Source organism: Paramormyrops kingsleyae, chromosome 12 (assembly GCF_048594095.1).
Source record: "Paramormyrops kingsleyae isolate MSU_618 chromosome 12, PKINGS_0.4, whole genome shotgun sequence".
In the NCBI taxonomy this organism is placed as follows: domain Eukaryota; kingdom Metazoa; phylum Chordata; class Actinopteri; order Osteoglossiformes; family Mormyridae; genus Paramormyrops; species Paramormyrops kingsleyae.
Genome location: NC_132808.1, coordinates 1,150,434 through 1,170,595, shown reverse-complemented (window position 1 = coordinate 1,170,595; position 20,162 = coordinate 1,150,434). Strand labels below are relative to the sequence as shown.

General features: G+C 44.7%; 1 protein-coding gene and 1 long non-coding RNA gene across 2 annotated transcripts; both read left to right on the top strand.

Moving 5' to 3' along the window:
• Positions 1–10,746: 10,746 nt before the first annotated feature.
• Positions 10,747–12,043, top strand: LOC140577732 (serine/threonine-protein kinase PLK3-like; the record flags this gene model as incomplete). Its single annotated transcript, XM_072698025.1, has 6 exons — positions 10,747–10,910; positions 11,001–11,130; positions 11,297–11,384; positions 11,483–11,578; positions 11,708–11,903; positions 11,999–12,043. Coding segments are annotated over exons 1-6 (705 nt in total), but the record flags the coding sequence as incomplete, so codon positions are not given.
• Positions 12,044–12,067: 24 nt separating this feature from the next.
• On the top strand, positions 12,068–19,459 carry LOC140593584 (uncharacterized). The gene is made up of 2 exons (XR_011993986.1): positions 12,068–12,125; positions 12,217–19,459. It is a non-coding gene; the product is annotated as an uncharacterized lncRNA (long non-coding RNA).
• The last annotated feature ends 703 nt before the right edge of the window (positions 19,460–20,162 follow it).

The window sequence follows — 20,162 nt, the reverse complement described above, 5'->3', positions numbered from 1 at the left end:
GTTAGCCTTATATTTTATTATTTATTTTATTTGTGTTGATTGTATTGCACTTTTTACATGTTGTAACAAAAAAAAATTAAAGTGGTTAAAGTGTTTACAGTAAGAGCATTGTCTACTAGTTTATTTTGCCACTTTTCAGTACACCACATTAAGTATGCCAACTGGTACTGCAAGACTTTGAATCTTAAAGTGCAAATTAACACCTGACTGCTCCTGTGGGTTTGCTACTGTTACAATTGAAGATCATAGCAAGGGGAAAAACATTGGTATGATGTAAGCAACACAGCTACAAAAAAATAAAATTTATATTGGGTGTGTTAGATTTATAGTGTGCGAATAATAAAGGATTGACAATAATTAGTCATATTGGTGGCACAGAGGGGCCCCCAAATAAAATTCTGCTTAAGGCCCCCTGAAGGCTTGGGCCGGCCCTGGTCATAGTAATCAGAATAAATTGATGAAGACCGAATCAGATTATTGTGAGAGCAAGGACTTCACTCAATTTTATGCAATTAACAGAAAAGCAGGTATCGCTCTTCATGATGAAGGTTTTTTTGAGTGCAAACTGATAGATGACAATTTATCTGTTTATAACCACAGTAGATTGGTCAGTCAATGTAGATAATAATTATAAATTTTGGACATAGCTGTCCACAATCACTGTACAGCAGGGGTCACCAACTCCGGTCCTGGAGAGCTACTATCCAGCAAGTTTTCTATCCTACCTGGCTTCTGATGAGCCACACTAGTAAATACCAGGAGCAGGTGTGTTATTCTGACATCTAGTGGTTACTGGTGGTATTGTTTCACTGAGATGACCAAAACAAATATTAATTGTTCAGTGCAGCGTGAAAATATCATGTTAGCTAGCTGACTAATTTGAACAATGCAATGTAACATTTGCCTGATTAGTTAGCTGTTAATTTACCTATTAAAAGGGTCACCTTAGTCATCATCTTAACAATCACCCCCGAGAGAGATTTGGCAGGAGCTGCCACTGCTTCAAAGCTGCGTTTTAGAGATTGTTCCTATTGTCACAAAATGTAAGGATGACAGGTCAGCATCCATGAGCTCAGCTGACTGATCCCCCAGGTACATTTTCCAAGGGCTCGCAGTTTCAGTCTCCTTTAGCCGACAAAACTCTAGTTGAATAATCTTAATCAGGGACTAACATTACTTCACCACACATAGCGTACGATTCTACTAGTGTGTGTGTGTGTGTCTGTGTGTGTGTGTGTCTGTGTGTGTGTGGGGGGGGGGTGGGGTGTTGGGAAGGTGCCCGTTTTATTTTTTTACCCCTACCCTTCAGACAGTCTAAGTCGTCCATCGCTTCTAAGGCTGCATTGTCTTTCACAAGCACATCACTGGAGGTTCTGGTCCATTTGAATGGGGGGGACATCAATTAGATTTTTGCATTTTAAAATGAACCGTTAATGTGTAATGAGGACTCTAGATGTTTTTTTCAAAATTACAAATCACTTTGTAATGAACACCTACAGTAGGTCCAAGTCATGAAGCTATAAAATGCAGGTGCCCCCCCCCGGCCCACCCAGAACTGCCACAGGAGCAGATGATATAGAACAGGATACATTACAGCTACACTTGGCTGACTTTCACAGATTTGATCCTTTTGAAACACTGAAAGCACAGAGGGATCTACCAGTACATGTGGATGAACCTGAGTTTCAAGGCCCTTAAAAGTGACCATTATGGACTCATTCCGATCGATCCTCTCATTTTCTATAATATCGTCAGTCAGCAGTATTTGAACAGATTCATGCACTTGATTAAATTAATCCAATGCCTTTTGTAGAACCAATGACTCCAGGGCTGTCAAACGTCCCATAACTGACCGTGAGACACTCACAACTGGGTCCAATCTCATTCTCTCACACTAAGCTTGAATTTTCTCCTGCAAATTTTACAATTAAACCAAAGTGTTACATTAACCTCCCTGAAATCATGGCATTGGTGCTGTAGAATGCTGCGTGTGTGACAAGAGCTACCTGCACATTCGGGCTGTTTTCTATGGAACCAAGTACATAATCTAAAATATACAATCCAAATATACAATCTAAAATCTAAAATATAGTGCAATGGTGAGTGTAATGGCGAGGATGTACAGACTAAAGTTATTTGTACAGTAAAGTGAACATGTGCAGTATATGTGCATTCCAGTACAAACGAACGTAGTGTACAGAAGGACCAGAGTTAGTTTGAGTTGAGAAGCCTTATGGCCTGGGGGAAAAAACTCTTCCTGAGTCTCTCTGTCCTGGACATCAGGCAACGGAACCGTCTGCCTGAGTTCGGCCTTTTCCGTGTAACTTACTCATAAACAGGTGCGTCGCCTTCATTATTAACTCCTGGTTAAATAGCCTTTACAAACAAACTTATTCATTATACCCGTATGTATAAGCTATAGGCGACGCAGTTTGCGTTAACTGTGTCTTACCCGAAGCTGCTTTAAATTAACAGAATGGCTACTTAATTTCGACTCCGAGATCTTTGGAAGCGTAGATCCCTCCTGGAAAAGGGCACTTACACAAACTTCTAAGCGATCGTCAGTAATGGTCCAAAAACTGTATCCCCCTCCGCCAGAAAAACATGCCCCTCCCCAATATGACAAATGAATTCATATTTAAATAAGGTTTGGGACCTACAGTATATACGATATAGCAATATACAGGCATTTAGAAAGACAGATTACATTTAGGCATCATTATATATACAAAACAGGCTATATTTTGTCTATTACAAGCTTATCAAATAAAATAAAGATATGCAATTTAAAAATGGTTCCAACACTGTGTGTTACAAGTATAAGGAGGTTGTATCAGTGAACAGAAGGTCGCTGGATTGAATCCTAGACAATTCACTGGCATATCTGTTGGGTCCTTAATCCCCCAAAATAAATGACTGACCCTGCGTTTGTACTCTAACATTTGATCTGCGTTTGTGCCCCAAACAGAGCAAGGTGAGATATGTGGAGACTAAGGGATTCCAGTGATCCTGTACTTGTGCAAATGGCAAATAAAGTATCCCTGCTCCAGGGGCACTGCACACTGTACACTGTCTGACCCTGTGCTGTGACCCCCCAAGCTTACGCTCAGCTGCATATATGTGTCTGTGTGTCTCATGGATCCTGCCGATCAGCCACTCTGGCATTTGGCGTCCAGTGAGACTGACAGAAGGGGATCCATCATCTGGGACGTCAGCCACCCAGCTCACACCCCCTTAACACTCCTGTCCTCTGGAAGACACTACCGGTGCATTACCTCCCCCCCCCCACCTGTTTCAGGGACAGCTTCTCTACTCAAGACAGTGACCAAGAGAGTGGCCTGCATCTGTCCCCCCCACTGCATTGTACTGCACGTTGTTAAAATTCCACTTCTGCACTTTATTAGTATTTATTACACTGCAGCCAGTTTCCATCCCCATTGCACTTCTTACATGTTTGCTCACTCTCATACTGCACTGTCTTGTCCTGCATCACACTGCTATTTGTCCCACTGCTCAACCCCCCCCCCCCCCCTGCAACTGTGGTATAAGAATTTCACTGTGTTCCTCTGCACACTTGTGACAATAAAACCTGAAACTTTCACACAAAGGAATCGAGGGAGAACCATGCAGAGTGAGAGACACAAGTTTGTCTTTTATTCGTCTATAATCATCTTGTAACTGTCTTACACATCTGGGGGAAATCTCACTGTTGAACATGCTGTTTGCTGTGTTAAACTGCAATGTACTGCAAAGGAATCCATCTTTGCTGAGGATTCAGCTACCACTCAATCTGTTACAAAAACTGATTTTTAAAATAAACTGCATTAAATTACAAATCACCTTTTTCATATTTAAGTATGGTGATGTTCAGGGACACCAAAAAGGGGGTTGGGTGGGGGGGGGTTGCAGTTAGGATGATTACAGGGGCCCTGAAATGCAATTGGTCTGGGTTAGGGGCCCAAAATCTCTAATGACATCCGTAATGATGCTAAATATTTGTCCATCACTAATAGATCTGAAAGCCTGCATGTGTGACAGTTTACATGTGTGTGTGTGTGTGTGTGTGTGTGTCTATCTGTCTGCCTGCCTGTTCATCCCACTACGGTGTGTCCCAGACCGGCTCCACTTTCCTCTCAGCTCTGCAGTTCCTGCTCTTCAGCGCCCCCAGCCTGAGCTCCAGCGACATGACATCGCCCACCCTTTCCTCCATGTCTCGCAGCAGCACGCTGTTCCCCAGCAGCTCGCTTCGTTGGCGCAGCCGCAGGTTGTCTGCCCGCACCCTGTCCCGAGCCCGCTTGCCGCATGTCAGAGAGTCACGTGACCGTGCCACCGCCACCTCCATCTCTGCCAGGTCAGCTGCAAGTGCCATCTGCACCCATCGCAGCTTCTCTGTGACGTGCACGCACCTGCGATCTTGTCGCGCAGCAACAGAATCTCTGCGACTCGCTCGACCTTACCGCTGTACGTCTGGTTCTCCAGCTTCAGCTGCTCGAAGTCGAGGATGTGCAGCCCCTCCGCCAGCCCCTTCTTGGCAGACAGTGCTCTCTCACCCTTGGCGATGCCGCCTTCAGCTTGATGTTCTCCAGACGCACACGCGCCAGCTCCTTCTCCTTGTGCCGCTCGGCTGCCTGGATCTGCTCCATCTGGGCCTTTGCAGATTCCTTGCCCAGATGCCAGGCCAACGCTGGTCCTGCCACCTCCTGCTTCCGGGCCTGGAGGACCTGCCACTCCAACTCTGCCTGGCGAAGGCTCTCCTCACCCGAGAGTGTCTGCCTAGTTAGGAGGTGGGACTCCTGTTTCCTTCTGATCAAACATCTCGCTGTGCAACAGCTCATCTCCAACCTCTTGGTCAACCTCAGCTTCACTGGTGCCCCTGGTTTCTGGCTCAGCGCTCTCTGATGTTCTTAGCTCATCCTGTTCTTGTTTTCCAAAAATTTTAAATGAGGAAATTCTGAGGTTATTTGTTTCAAAAGCATACAGTGGCATGCAAAAGTTTGGGCTTAAAATGTCTGTTAAGTCAGCAGAAGATGAACTGATCACCAAAAGTATAATCATAAAGTTAATGATGACACATTTCTTTCATATTTTAAGCAAGATTAAATTTTATTTCCATCGTTCACAGGTACAAAATAACAAAAAATGTAAAGGGTCTGAAGCAAAAGTTTGGCCAGTCCAAGATCAGCCCTTAGATAACGTTTAAGTTTAACTTGTAAAATTAAAATAATTAATGCTCACCAAGCAGGAGAAGGCTACAGGAAGATAGCAAAGCGTTTCCAGATAGATGTCTCCTCAGTTCATGATGTTATTAAGAAATGGCAGTTAACAGGAATGATGGAGGTCAAGAAAACTTTCTGAAAGAACTGCTCATTCAATTGCTATGAAGGCAAATAAAAAGCCCCATTTGACCGCAAACGACCTCCAGGAGGATTTAGCAGACTCTGGAGTGGTGGTTCACCGTTCTACTGTGCAGCGACACCTGAACAAATGTAACCTTCATGGTAGAGTCGGCAGGAGAAAATCTTTCCTGTATCCTAGCCACACAATTCTGCATCTGAAGTTTGCAAAGGAACATCTAAACAAGCCTGATGCATTTTGTAAACAAGACCTGTGGACTGAAGAAGTCAAAATAGAACTTTTTGGCCACATACCAAATTCCAGGAACAGAACACCAGTCCAACTATTAAGCATGGGGGTGGATCGATCATGATTTGGGCTTGTGTTGCAGCCAGTGGCACAGAGAACATGTCATTGGTAGAGGGAAGAATGGATTTGAATAAATATCATGCAGCAAATTCCAGCAGCAAATAGTTGAAGTTAAAAAGAGGATGGGTCCTACAATAAGATAATGATCTAAAACACACCTCAAAATCTACAATGGAATACCTCAAGGTGAAGGTTTCGCCACGGCCCTCAGTCACCCGACCTAAACATCACTGAAAATCTGCGGATACATCTCAAAAAAGCAGAGCACGCAAGACAACCCAAGAATCTTGCAGAATCAGAAGCCCTTTGCAAGGATGAATGGGAGAAAATCCCCCAAATAAGAACTGAAATATTGAAGGATTGAGTGTAGATGAAGATCTAAGAACATCAGAGCATAATATTTGAGTGTAGTTCAAATATAACAAATTCATATCTTTTAAGTGCTGAACTGAACATATTTTTTGGCAAGAATTTACTTTAAAAGTTTGATTACTTAAATGTTTTCAGGTGATCTGTATGTAGGAGGGGCTGTTCTGGTGAGGCTGGGTGTGGTCGGGGTCTGATGTGGGCGTGACACACACATAGAGAATGGATACATTTATATTATGCTAATTGCATGATTCTCTAATAGTCTTTTTCAGATGCCCACCAAGTACCAGAATGTTGTTTTATAATTAAAATACTGATAAAAGAATTAAAACTCAATATATTCAAGTATAATACGCTGTAACATTTTATATGACTTGGAAAATGACAGAAAATAATTTTACAAATGAATTAAAGTCGACCCGGCGGCCCAGAAGGATAAGCGGTTTGGAAAATGGATGGAAGTAAGCTCAAGTGTAATAAAATTCATTCATCATGTTTTGCCAGGTGGACAGGAGGCGTTACTGCTGATCCAGCTTCTGCTTGACCTGCTGAACCCAGTCATCTCTGGGATCAACACACGCTTCTTTACCCTTTGTGGTGTAAAGTCTGAAAACTGAAGGGAAAAAAATGACATGGTTCTGCTTCTCACTTGTTAGAATCTGTCTCCATATGCATCTTACCGTGAACTAAAAATTAGTTCTGTTATAGATTTTTTGCACACAACAAATATTAAATCTCAAAACAGTAATAGTTCAAAACAATACATGAGTAAAGTTAATATTTACATAATTCCAGGTTTAATGCAGTTTTTACGGGTCTCTACATATCCAACTATCTGGTCCATCCACAGTATTCCAGGAAAGTACATAAAACAGCAATACACCGACAGATTGCCATCTGGATTGACATAAAGAACATAAAATGTATATATGTACAGCCTGCATACAAAATATATACAGCCACCACTGAATATATACATGAAAAATGCACAGCGAAAAAACTTATAATTGGGTCAGTAACCTTGCTTGTATCAAAGAAATTTAAAGAATCCTATAAGTCCTAGACTTAAATGGTCTGCAGCCATCTGGACAGACATGAAGAACGGAAAATGTATACACAATCTATATACAAAGTATATACAGCCATGTATACATACATACATACATACATGAGAAATACGCCCAGAGAAACTGTGTTCATGTTTCACAATTGGGTCCATGATCTTTATTAAAATCCAAGATACTGACAACGTCCTGATGAAAGCTGTGAGATGCTGCAGACTTACCTTGAGCCAAAGTGGAGGACAGCAGCACTGTCGTCGGGAGGAAGAAGGCAGAGATCTGATGGGGCTTCATGATTCCACTGGACGTTTCTGAAGATCAGCGCCGCTTCTACAGCTAAACTGAGGCCAGCAGAGTCTAACCACGTCCTTTTAGAGGGGTTGTGTGTCTGAGGTGGGGGTGGATGATAGATAAAAGGAATAAACATTTATATGTATTAGCAGACGCTTTTATCCAAAGCAACAAACTTCTTTTTGAAAAAGCAGAGTCCCTGGAGCAATTGGAGTTAAGGTCTTTGCTCGAGGGCCCAACTGTGAAGTCGTAGGATTTAAACAGATTTAAATTTCCCATGATAATTTTTTCCAACCTTCTGACAGATTGTTACAGATAAATTGTATGGTGAGATCCCACATGATAACTTTCACAGAGAGGTGAAAATCATCTTGGGCCCCACAATGTTCATGGGGAGTTTGGAAAAGATCCATTGAATACTTTTAGAGGTTCAGAGTTCACAAGGTCAATTGTCGTCTATAGCCGTCCAATCCTTCCTTTGTTGCCACCTAGTGCTGCTGTTTCAATTTTGGGCCAATTTGTCTCAAAATGAAACCAGGTCAAGATCTTTTTTGTGAGGCAGCACCCAGGAAAAGCACTGGCACACCCTGCGCTGGAAGGAGCAATCCAGGATGGGGCTCCAACCTATCACCAAGCACACACAGTCACTCACTACTATGGGCTGTTTGGTAACTCTGAATAACTTCACATGTTTTTGGACTGTGGGGGGAAACTGGGAAACCTGGAAGAAGCCCCATGATGACACAGGGACAACATGCAAACTCCACACACAAATCAATAGAATGCACAGCTTGCGGAATTACATTTTAGTAAAACAAGCTGCAAAGAAACATTAAATACATCCTTCGCTGCATGCCACAAAGGGAAATTGTCGGTCTACGTTATTGTAACTAACTTTCATTTCCAGAGATCAACGATGTCCGTGTTTGCGATTTGCTTATCATAGGAATCGCATATATATATATTTTATTCACCTTTCTTTTTTTGTTATTAATCGTATATTAAATATATTACGCCAGCACAATAAGAGTGCGATTACTAAATTAAATTATAAATATACTTAACTAAATGCAACTTAGATTCCCCTTTATAAAATAATATCGTGGCAATAGCTACATTGGCTAATTTCCGGCTTCCTCTCCGCGCAGCGCTCCGCGCGCCATTTGCAGCCGCTGCGCGTGGTGTTTGTTCCCTTCCCTTGGGTTTGGGTACCTGACAGTAAAAGCGTGTCGGATGGCTGATTTAATATTCTCATGAAAACTAGAGGTGTATATTGTGAGTCATTGAAACTGATTTTTTTTTTGGTCTAACTAATGCCAGTGGGTGTGTTTGCAGAAACGTTTTATGTAATACCTGTGATTTCTTGGAGGGGAAAAAAAGTTATTTCATGTTTTCGTTCGAATTTCCGATGCGTTACGTAATTATGTAACGTACCTTGTTCCGTTGCCTAGTTACTGGACGCCACTTCGTCGGTTTCTGTCTTACTGCAACATGGCTTGTCCTCAGCGGAGATACGAAGTTCCTGAGATCATCTTTGATCACAGAAATGAGCGATTTTACCGCAGACTCGAACTGTTGGGAGAAGTATGTACTATAAAGATACCGTAGATAATTAAGTTACAATTTGTCTTGTAGAGTAGAGGTCTGCAACGGGGTGGGACGCCCGCGGGACTCGCGGGACGCGGCGCGGGTCTACATTTGAGAGTTTCTTGTGCCAGAGCGGGATGAAAAATCAGTCCTGCGCAGACCTCTAGTTGAAATAAACGCAGAGCCGCGCCACAAATTTCAATGTTTCCCTATATTTCTCTCATTTTGACTGTGAAATGTTTCTATTGAGACTGGGTTTAGATATTTTGTAATTCAGGTCTGTAGCCTAGTTAGATAAAAAAAAAATTGGCACCTTATTTAATTTTTAAAAGCCAAGATATTATAGCGTTTAAAATGTGTCCGTGCTTGCGACTTGCTTATCATAAGAATCGTGTACATATGTATATATTTTTCACCTTTCCTTTTTTGTTATTAATCGTATACTAAGTATATTACGCCAGCACAATAAGAGTGCGATTACTAAATTAAATTATAAATATACTTAACTAAATGCAACTTAGATTCCCCTTTATAAAATAATACCATGGCAATAGCTACATTGGCTAATTCCCGGCTTCCTCTCCGCGCGCCATTTACAGCCGCTGCGCGTGGTGTTTGTTCCCTCCCTTGGGTTTGGGTACCTGACAGTAAAAGCGTGTCGGATGGCTGATTTAATATTCTCATGAAAACTAGAGGTGTATATTGTGAGTTATTGAAACTGATTTTTTTTTGGTCGAACTAATGCCAATGGGTGTGTTTGCAGAAACGTTTTATTTAATACCTGTCATTTTATGAAGGGAAAAAAAGTTTTTTCATGTTTTCGTTCGAATTTCCGATGCGTTACGTAATTATGGAACGTACCTTGTTCCGTTGCCTAGTTCCTGGACGCCACTTCGTCGGTTTCTGTCTTACTGCAACATGGCTTGTCCTCAGCGGAGACACGAAGTTCCTGAGATCATCTTTGATACCAGAAATGTGCGATTTTACCGCAGACTCGAACTGTTGGGAGAAGTATGTACTATAAAGATACCGTAAATAATTCAGCTGCAATTTGTCTTGTAGAGTAGAGGTCTGCAACGGGGCGGGACGCCCGCGGTACTCGCAGGACGCGGCGCGGGTCTACATTTGACAGTTTCTTGTGCCAGAGCGGGATGAAATATCAGTCCTGCGCAGACCTCTAGTTGAAATAAACACAGAGCCGCGCCACAAATTTAAATGTTTCCCTATATTTCTCTCATTTTGACTGTGAAATGTTTCTATTGAGACTGTTTAGATATTTTTTAATTCAGGTCTGTAGCCTAGTTAGATAAAAAAAATTTGGTACCTTATTTAATTTTTATAAGCCAAGATATTATAGCGTTTAAAATGTGTCCGGTATTTTTGGCACACCCTATACTTCAGCAGCCTTGCTTGCGGGATTCAGCAGGTGGGAGCTGGACAAACCATAACAGATGCGGGTGGGAGCGGGTCGAAATATTACACATTTCTGCGGGAGCGGGATGAAAAATTATTTTTCATAGATTACGGAAAATGGGTAATCAATTACGTATGGCAGAAATTCTTAAATTCTTAATGCACTTGTGTTTTTAGGGAGGTTTTGCCCAATGTTTCAAGATGATGGACATTTTCACTGGAGAGATATTTGCAGTGAAGGTGATTCCGATAAAGCACTCTGATGGAATAAAAGAGGTATGTGGTCTGAATCCTGCTTGAAGTCAGCCCCCTCCACAGTTAAACTGCATTTCCCTTATGCTCATTGTGGTAACACGTCTGACATTTCAGAGTCTCCGAGAAGTGGTGCTGCTGAAGCTGCTGCAACACCAGCATGTTGTTAACTTCTCCCATCATGTAGAAGATGACAAATTCTTGTATATCTTCATGGAGCTGTGCAGTAGGGGGGTGAGCCCAGCTGTTTCTGGCCTTTGCAGACAGTTTGTTAAGGTTAAGACTCTATGTCGACTCACGCCATCCTTTCTTTTCCCATTCCAGTCGATGCTAGACCTCCTTCAGGAACGAGAAATCCTGAGCACGCCTGAAGTGAGGTTTTACATGAGGCAGCTCATTGGGGCCTTACGACACATCCATGGCAAAGGCATTGTCCACAGGGACCTCAAATTAGGTATGTGTGCCTGCACACATGATTTGTTTAATTCTTCACATGTTAGTGTTGGCATTTTACATGGCATTTCCTGTGTGGTTTATATGATTGCTGCCTGCTGTTGTATTCTGCAACTGTTTAATGTCTGGTGTTATTAGGTGAAATATTTGAGTCATTGGTCTTTCAGAGAACTTATTATTAACGGAGGCCTTGGAATTAAAAGTGGCCGACTTTGGACTGGCCACCAAGCTGGAGCCACTGGAAAGCAGGCAGAAGTGGGTTCTTTTTCTTAGATTCTCCAGCAAATCTTTCAAATTGCTCATGCAACAGGCTGAAGCACATGTATACTGTTTTCCTTTTGTGTGTGTTGTAGACGCTTTTGTGGGACGAGAGAGTATGCAGCTCCTGAAGTGTGGAAGATGGAGGGACACAGGCCAGAGTCAGATGTCTGGGCGCTGGGGTGTATCATGTATGTATACCTTCTCAATCGTCCTCACAGTCAGAGCCAGAGTCAAGAATGATATCTGAAATGCACCAATGCAGAATGTTGTTAGATGCAAATGAAGCTCAAATGCCGTTGCTGACTTTCTTGATACAGGTATACGATGCTTGTTGGTGCATACCCCTTTGATGGCGACGCTGAAAAAATCAAGCAGCGTGTCACTAAAGTAGAGTACACTCTACCAAAGTCCCTCTCCTCATCAGCCAAGAAATTGATTTCTTGGATCCTACAAAAGAATCCACAGGATCGGCCCACATTGGAGCAGATCCTGAATCATAAGTTCTTCACTAAGGTACATGCAAACTGCTGGTCTGCTGAGTTCAATAGTATTCATGCATCCTGAGGAATTGCTTTGCTCAACCGAAACATCTTAAACTACAACCCTAGGGCTTCACTCCGGAGGAAATTCCATCAAACAGCTACCACAAGGTGCCAAGATTCAGAGCAGTTAAACGTGTAAAGCACTTCTTCGTCAGGCTGTTCCGCCGCATATTTGGACAAAGGAGACCCAAAGGTAAGTAAGCTCCTTCAACACAAACCTTGCTAGTCTAGTATCTCTCAGTTCATCAGGCTCAGATACCTGATTTTCCCATGTTTTCTTGCAGATATGCCCCACTGTGAATTCAAAATGAAAACCAGCGGCCCTTTCGTCTACAGCAGGGCTGTCCTAACTTTTTTTAGTGAGGGCCACATACAGAAAAATATTCCGAGGGCTGGGCCAACTTACTAGATATAAGCTATGTATGGGGACGCTCGTCGCTAATGGCTGCCTATCTCTGCTCGTCCGCGCGTCCCATCCGCCTTTTTGCCCTTTAGTCTGTCCCTTTGTCACTCTCCCGTTCGCAATTTCGCACGATTTCGGCGCTTGCCCTGTTATTCCTCCTGATGGCTGCTAATCAGCGTAGACCTCGCCCAGCCCTTTCCAGCCCGGAGAAGAAAGTACCCCGCTCTGATGGCGGCGTTACTGAGGAGGCCCTTTCCTCTCTCCTGGCTCCCTTTCTCGCGGAAATGAAGAACTTCGTTTCCGAACAGGTGAACTCGCTAAAAGGCACGCTTCAGCAACACCATTCGGAGCTCCGCGCTGACCTGAACTCGCTGAGGGCAGACTTTAAATCCATACAAAAAGAAGTCGCCTCAGTGAAGGCTGTGACCGATTGGCACTCCAGGGAGCTGGCTGATTTTAATAAGGCTCTGCTTTCCCTGGATAACAAAATCACGGAGATTGAGGACCGCAGCCGTCGCCTCAATCTTAAAGTGGTTTGGATTAAGCTAGGGCGCGAAGGGGGCGATATGCGGTCTTTCCTTAATAAGCTCTGGCCGGCTATTTTCCCCCATCTTCCCAATTTCCTGCCAGCCATTGACCGTGCCCACAGGCTGTACGGCCGGTCTGAAACCTCTTCTCGCCCCTATAAGCCAGTTATTTTATTTTATTATTAATGTACTGTTATGTGATGTTTTTTTTTTTTTTGCTTCTACTACTATATTAATTGGACGTTTGCTGTACTGCTGTTGCCCGGTTCGCTGACGGTTACTCCCATTTGCCGTTTTCTCCTGCTCTGTACACGGGGCAGCAAGCAGTGGCATGGGGTCAGTTTTATTTTACTTCCGTTGCTGTTACTCAGAAGGTGGTGGGGATGTGTGCGCGCAGTTAGTGTGTTTTGCGGCTTGGCTTCGGGCGCCACGTGCGCGCAGTTTCCGACATCGGTCGGAGGGGGCGGGAGGGTAGATGTTCTGGACCTGGCAGCAGAACCATTTACCTTTCTATTGTGTTTAATGTTGCTGCTGCGTTGCCGGTCTGGAGCATGGGTTTGGGGAATTTTTGTGTTTGTTTGGGGGGGTGGGAAGGGGGTTTTCCCTGAGACACACTTCCTAAAGTTACGGTTGACCGACCAGGGCATTCAGCCTCTGGTGCATGCCTGGCATATTGAGACTTTTATTTATTTTTATTTTTAATTTTTTTATTTTTTCCTTGTTTACACCTTACTGTCTGTTCTGTTTTGATAATGGTCAATATAAATATAGCTTCATGGAACGTTAGGGCCCTGAATACCCCCGAACAACAACTGTCCAGTGTGACTGAATTTCTGAAAAGGCAGCACGCTGACCTTGCCTTTTTAATTGAGACCCATTTACTCCAGCAAGATGCACTGCGGGCGGCCTCCAGGTTCTACAGGGTTGTCTCCACTTCATCAGCTTCCTCGCATAGATGTGGGGTGGCCATACTGGTGAGGCGGACCCTTCAGATTCATATTCTCAATTCCGGGGGTGATGCTGATGGCAGGTACTGTTATGCCCTCTCCGACCTGGGGGGCAGGAAGGTCTGCTTTGTTGCTGCATACGCTCCCACTCCCCCACGCACCTCATTCTTTCAGGATCTTTCTGACCACCTTCTTAAATTTCAAGACTTCGACTTTGTTATTGGAACTGATGCTAACGCTGTCCATGATCCTGTCCTTGATAAATCTCCCTCTCTCGTGGGTAGCCTTGCTGCCCCCCTCTACACGTTCCCTGTGTAAATTCGTGGAGGTCCTGAATTTGGTTGACTCATTCCGCCTAATTAACCCCTCCGCTAGAGAATTTTCCTTCTTCTCACCCCGCTTCAACTCCCAATCTCGCATAGACTACATCTTTGTTTCTCGATCTGTTGCCCCCGCTGTTTCTACGGCTTCTCTGATCTCTTCTTCTTTATCTGACCACAAGTGTGCTCTCCTCCACTTAGCTGTACCTTCTCTTTCTCCTCGGTCCCCACGATGGAAGCTCAATACTTCTTTGCTTCGAAACTCCAAATATATAGCCTATTTGATCCCTAGACTTGAAGAATTTATTTCAATTAATTCAGGCTCAACTGATGACCCAGTCTACTGCTGGATGGCGATAAAGGGCTTTCTCTGTGACACCACGGTTGCTTTTGCCAGTGGCCTGGCTCGTGAATGTCGCCAGAAGATCTGTGATCTCGAAAGGCGCCTAACTCACTTAGAGAGTGTTCGTCCTGCAGTGATTGATCCGGATCATGAGACCCTCATCTTAAACACAAGGGCAGAGCTAAATGTTCTTCTGTCACGCCGTGCCGAGTTTTTGGTTCATCGCACTAGGTCTCGATATTATGTCTTGGGTGCTAGGCCCAGTAAGTTGTTGGCTCTCGGCTCCGGCAATGTGACTCTTTCTCCACAATCTCTTCTGTTAGAACCAAGGATGGAGCTCTCACCACTGACCCACAGGAAATTAACAGTAGCTTTTTTCAATTTTACTCATTTATTCTCCCCTCCCACTGTCTCTCCACCCTCTGACCCTGATTTGTTTCTTGATTCTGTACCTCTTTCTTGTCTCTCAGGCCCAGAAGCCTCTATGCTCGAGGCTCCCCTTTCGATGACAGAACTTAAAGAGGCTCTGGACTCCATGAGCCCTGGGAAGTCTCCAGGGCCCGATGGCCTCCCTCCTGAACTTCTTTCTGCCTTCTGGAAGCAGCTCTCTACCCCGCTCTTCCACATGCTGAATTCTGCTATTTCTGCCTCCCATCTCCATCCTTCTCTTAATCAGTCCTTGATGACTTTGTTGCTCAAACAGGGTAAGGACCCCTCAGATTGCTCCAGCTATCACCCATTGTCCCTGATGAATTCAGACATCAAACTGTTTGCCAAGGTGCTTGCCCATCGACTGCAGGCGGTGATTTCCAAATTGATTCACCCGGACCAAACTGGCTTTATTAAATCCCGTCATGCGGCCGACAACATCCGTCGCCTGCTGCATGTACTGCTCCTTCCTTTCCCTTCCCTGCTGCCCTTCTCTCTCTAGACGCAGAGAAGGCTTTTGATATACATGTCTTGAACATTGGAGGCGCCTCTCTTCCTCGTCGTGGTCTCAGTCGGGTATCTCCACCCTGGGTGACATTTTTGACAGCTCTGGTCTCAAATCATTCCAGTCTCTTATGGTCACATTTAATCTTCCCTCTTCCTCATTTTTTTCTACCTCCAGCTGAGGTCCATGGTTAGGGCCTGTAATATCTCTTTTTCCTCGCCTCTTCTGCTTCACCCGCTGTGCAGATTTGCTCTGTCCTTTTCCCCCGTTTCTAAACCCGTGTCCAGTCTCTATTCCCTCCTAGAAGCAGAGAAGGCTTTTGATAGGATGAATTGGTCATTTTTGTGGAGAGTCTTGCATAGAATGGGCTTTGGCCCTTATTTTAACAACCTTGTCCAGACTCTTTACTCCTCCCTCTCTTCTGTCCTTTTGACCAATGCCAACATCTCTCCTCCTTTTCGGCTTCTTCAGGGGGCCAGGCAGGGCTGTCCCCTCTCCCCCCTGCTCTTTAATCTGTCGTTGGAGCCTCTGGCTGCTGCCCTCCGCCACTCAGACCTTATTTCCCCCATCCTAGTGAAAGGTGTCCCTCAGTCAGTTTCTTTATACGCTGATGATTTGCTCCTCTACCTTGGCAGCGCTCGCGTGGATCTTCCTCATGTCCTTAACCTATTTCAAACATATGAATCCCTGTCTGGCTATAGGATTAACTGGGTAAAATCCTCTCTCCTTCCATTGAATTCTGCCTGCCACACCTCTTCACTTCCTCCTTCTATTCCCCAGGCGAGGTCTTTCAGATACCTGGGGCTGGACATCTATCCGTCGGTCCCAGAGCTTACAGCTGCTGGCTTCCGCCGCGTTCTCGAGGGCATTAAAGCCTCGATCTCCTCGTGGTCTTCTCTTCCCCTTTCATTTCGGGCTAGGCTGGCCGTTATTAAGATGAACGTGCTCCCGAGAATTAATTTTATTAGTTCCATGCTTCCTCTCTTCCCTCCACCTGGGTACTGGGCCTCTGTCAAGCCTGCTATTTCCACATTTCTTTGGGATGGCAAGAGACCCTCCGTCAGACACTCTACCCTAATCCGCGACCGGTTGGATGGAGGTGTCTCTCTCCCGGACTTCGAATTTTACCACCTTGCTTTTACCCTGAGGCCGGTTTGGAGCTGGATCAGTCCTCCCCAGCATCCACCCGCCTGGCTTCCTATCGAAGCAGAATATGCTCTCCCCCATCGTCTAGCCTCGCTTCCTTTCCTCCCTGTTAAATTAAAATCCATCTCTGCCTCCGTCGGTCCGATTATCTCTCATGCGCTTCGCACCTGGAGAAGGGTTGAGAAATTGTTGGGCCCCTTCCCAAAATGGCATCCCAGCGTTCCGTTGCTCCACAACCCTGTCTTGAACATTGGAGGCCGCCCCATCTCTTCCTCGCCGTGGTCTCAGTCGGGTATCTCCACCCTGGGTGACATTTTTGACAGCTCTGGTCTCAAATCATTCCAGTCTCTTATGGTCACATTTAATCTTCCCTCTTCCTCATTTTTTTCTACCTCCAGCAGAGGTCCATGCTTAGGGCCTGTAATATCTCTTTTTCCTCGCCTCTTCCGCTTCACCCGCTGTGCAGATTTGCTCTGTCCTTTTCCGCCGTTTCTAAACCCGTGTCCAGTCTCTATTCCCTCCTAGACGCAGAGAAGGCTTTTGATAGGATGAATTGGTCATTTTTGTGGAGAGTCTTGCATAGAATGGGCTTTGGCCCTTATTTTAACAACCTTGTCCAGACTCTTTACTCCTCCCCCTCTTCTGTCCTTTTGACCAATGCCAACATCTCTCCTCCTTTTCGGCTTCTTCAGGGGGCCAGGCAGGGCTGTCCCCTCTCCCCCCTGCTCTTTAATCTGTCGTTGGAGCCTCTGGCTGCTGCCCTCCGCCACTCAGACCTTATTTCCCCCATCCTAGTGAAAGGTGTCCCTCAGTCAGTTTCTTTATACGCTGATGATTTGCTCTTCTACCTTGGCAACGCTCCTGTAGATCTTCCTCATGTCCTTAACCTATTTCAAACATGTGAATCCCTGTCTGGCTATAGGATTAACTGGGCAAAATCCTCTCTCCTTCCATTGAATCCTGCCTGCCACACCTCTTCACTTCCTCCTTCTATTCCCCAGGCGAGGTCTTTCAGATACCTGGGGCTGGACATCTATCCGTCAGTCCCAGAGCTCACAGCTGCTGGCTTCCGCCGCGTTCTCGAGAGCATTAAAGCCTCAATCTCCTCGTGGTCTTCTCTTCCCCTTTCATTTCGGGCTAGGCTGGCCGTTATTAAGATGAACGTGCTCCCGAGAATTATTTTTATTAGTTCCATGCTTCCTCTCTCCCCTCCACCTGGGTACTGGGCCTCTGTCAAGTCTGCTATTTCCACATTTCTTTGGGATGGCAAGAGACCCTCCGTCAGACACTCTACCCTAATCCGCGACCGGTTGGATGGGGGTGTCTCTCTCCCGGACTTCGAATTTTACCACCTTGCTTTTACCCTGAGGCCGGTTTGGAGCTGGATCAGTCCTCCCCAACATCCACCCGCCTGGCTTCCTATCGAAGCAGAATATGCTCTCCCCCATCGTCTAGCCTCGCTTCCTTTCCTCCCTGTTGAATTAAAATCCATCTCTGCCTCAGCCGGTCCGATTATCTCTCAGGCGCTTCGCACCTGGAGAAGGGTTGAGAAATTGTTGGGCCCCTTCCCATAATGGCATCCCAGCGTTCCGTTGCTCCACAATCCTGTCTTGAACATTGGAGGCCGCCCCATCTCTTCCTCGCCGTGGTCTCAGTCGGGTATCTCCACCCTGGGTGATTTTTTTGACAGCTCTGGTCTCAAATCGTTCCAGTCCCTTAAGGTCACATTTAATCTTCCCTCTTCCTCATTTTTTTTCTACCTCCAGCTAAGGTCCATGCTTAGGGCCTGTAATATCTCTTTTTCCTCGCCTCTTCCGCTTCACCCGCTGTGCAGATTTGCTCTGTCCTTTTCCCCCGTTTCTAAGCCCGTGTCCAGTCTCTATTCCCACCTCCGCAGATCCTCTCATAAACCTCTCCCCATAATTTCTGTCTGGCAGAGGGAGCTCTCTCACACCCCTGTCCTATCTTGGAGTGTTATTTTTCATAATATTAAAAACTGCTCTAAAAATCCCAATCACCAGCAAACACAATTTAAGTTTGTTCACCGATTATACCCCACTCCCCGGAAACGCCATCTCATGGGCTTAGAGCCTGACCCCTTATGTCACCTCTGTCCCCTTCAGGTCCCTGGTACCTTTCTTCATATGTTCTGGGACTGTCCTACAGCGGCTGCTCTTTGGGATTATGTGGCCAGATCTCTCTCTTCAGTTCTTTCCTCTCCCATCCCTCTGTCTCCCGTGGTCCTTCTTCTCCTGGACTTCTCTTCTCTCTCTCTATCTCGCTTCCAGCGGAGGCTCCTGATGTCTGCCTCGTTAGCGGCTAAGCTGTTATTAGCCTCTCGTTGGAAGTCTCCTGATCGTGCCATTCCCACTGTCTGGAAGTCCACCTTTCTTGATCTGCTTCTGCTGGAACTCTCTGCGGCCCGGATTAACAATTCGTCTGCTTCTACGATCCAGAGCTGGCTCCGTGACGTGCAGCTGGTAGAGGACTGGCTGCGGGTCATGTCCTGAAGCTGTATTCCTTTTTTTTTTTACTGATTTAAGTATGTTATCTCTTTTCTCCTCAGTTTTTAGCTGCGCCCTTCGGGGCTGGGTGTGCCGGTGACCATTGTTGGTCTCCTTTGAGGTGCTGTCTCAGGGTGTATTGAGGGGTGGGGTGGGGGTCGAATATGTTTTGTTCTGTTCTGTCTTGTTCTTTGTAAAAAAAAAATAGCTATGTATGGGCTAATCTCTTTTGTATTTAAGTTCAATCAATCAAATCTGGTCAATAAATGATAATTATGCTTAATAATTTAATGTGTTTATATCATGCTATATCATGTTTATTTTATATCATAAAATTTAAATGTTCATTTGTCCTGCCTGTCATATGTGTCTTAAATAAATCAGTGTGATTTTTTTACTGTGATTATTGTCTATTGGCTTTTTATTCTTAACCCAGAGGGATTTTAATATTTATTATTGTCTATTATTGTTTGTCTGGTGTGTGTGTGTGTACAGTAACGTGGTTTATGAAAACACTTAAAGAGCCAATCATAATGCATTCTTCAGTTACATATGTGTATAAAACCTAACTGTGTGGTCCAACCTCCAGTAGAGTTAACAGGAGTCCCATGTTCAGTAAAAGAACGGAAATACTGGAAAGCATCTGACTGGGGATCTCTGATTATATGCATTACCAGTGTTGTATGGTGTTCTTCCCACAAAATACTGGAACCACCTCTTCCTTCTTGTTTTTGGAATTTATACTCTGCTTCAGGAAAAGGTTAAACTGGTTGACATTAGTACTGCTGAAAAAGAACTGAAGAAATTTGTTATGGTGTTTGAAAGGTTGTACAGAAAGACGAACATCTCTTAATGCGCATTTGGTGACAAGTGTGAGAAACTGGGGTCCTTTGTGGACCACCTCAACTTTTTCCTTTGAATCTTTTAAAGGAGCTCTGTTGAAGTACTTTAATGGAAGCATGTATGTCCAAGATCAAAAGGTTCCTTAGGTGGAGGGATCTCACACATAAGGCTGACAAGTCAATGAAAAATGAATTGGTATATACTGTATACATATTCAGCAGTAGGACAATGTTACAATTGTACACTTCCAAGTACAGCCAATA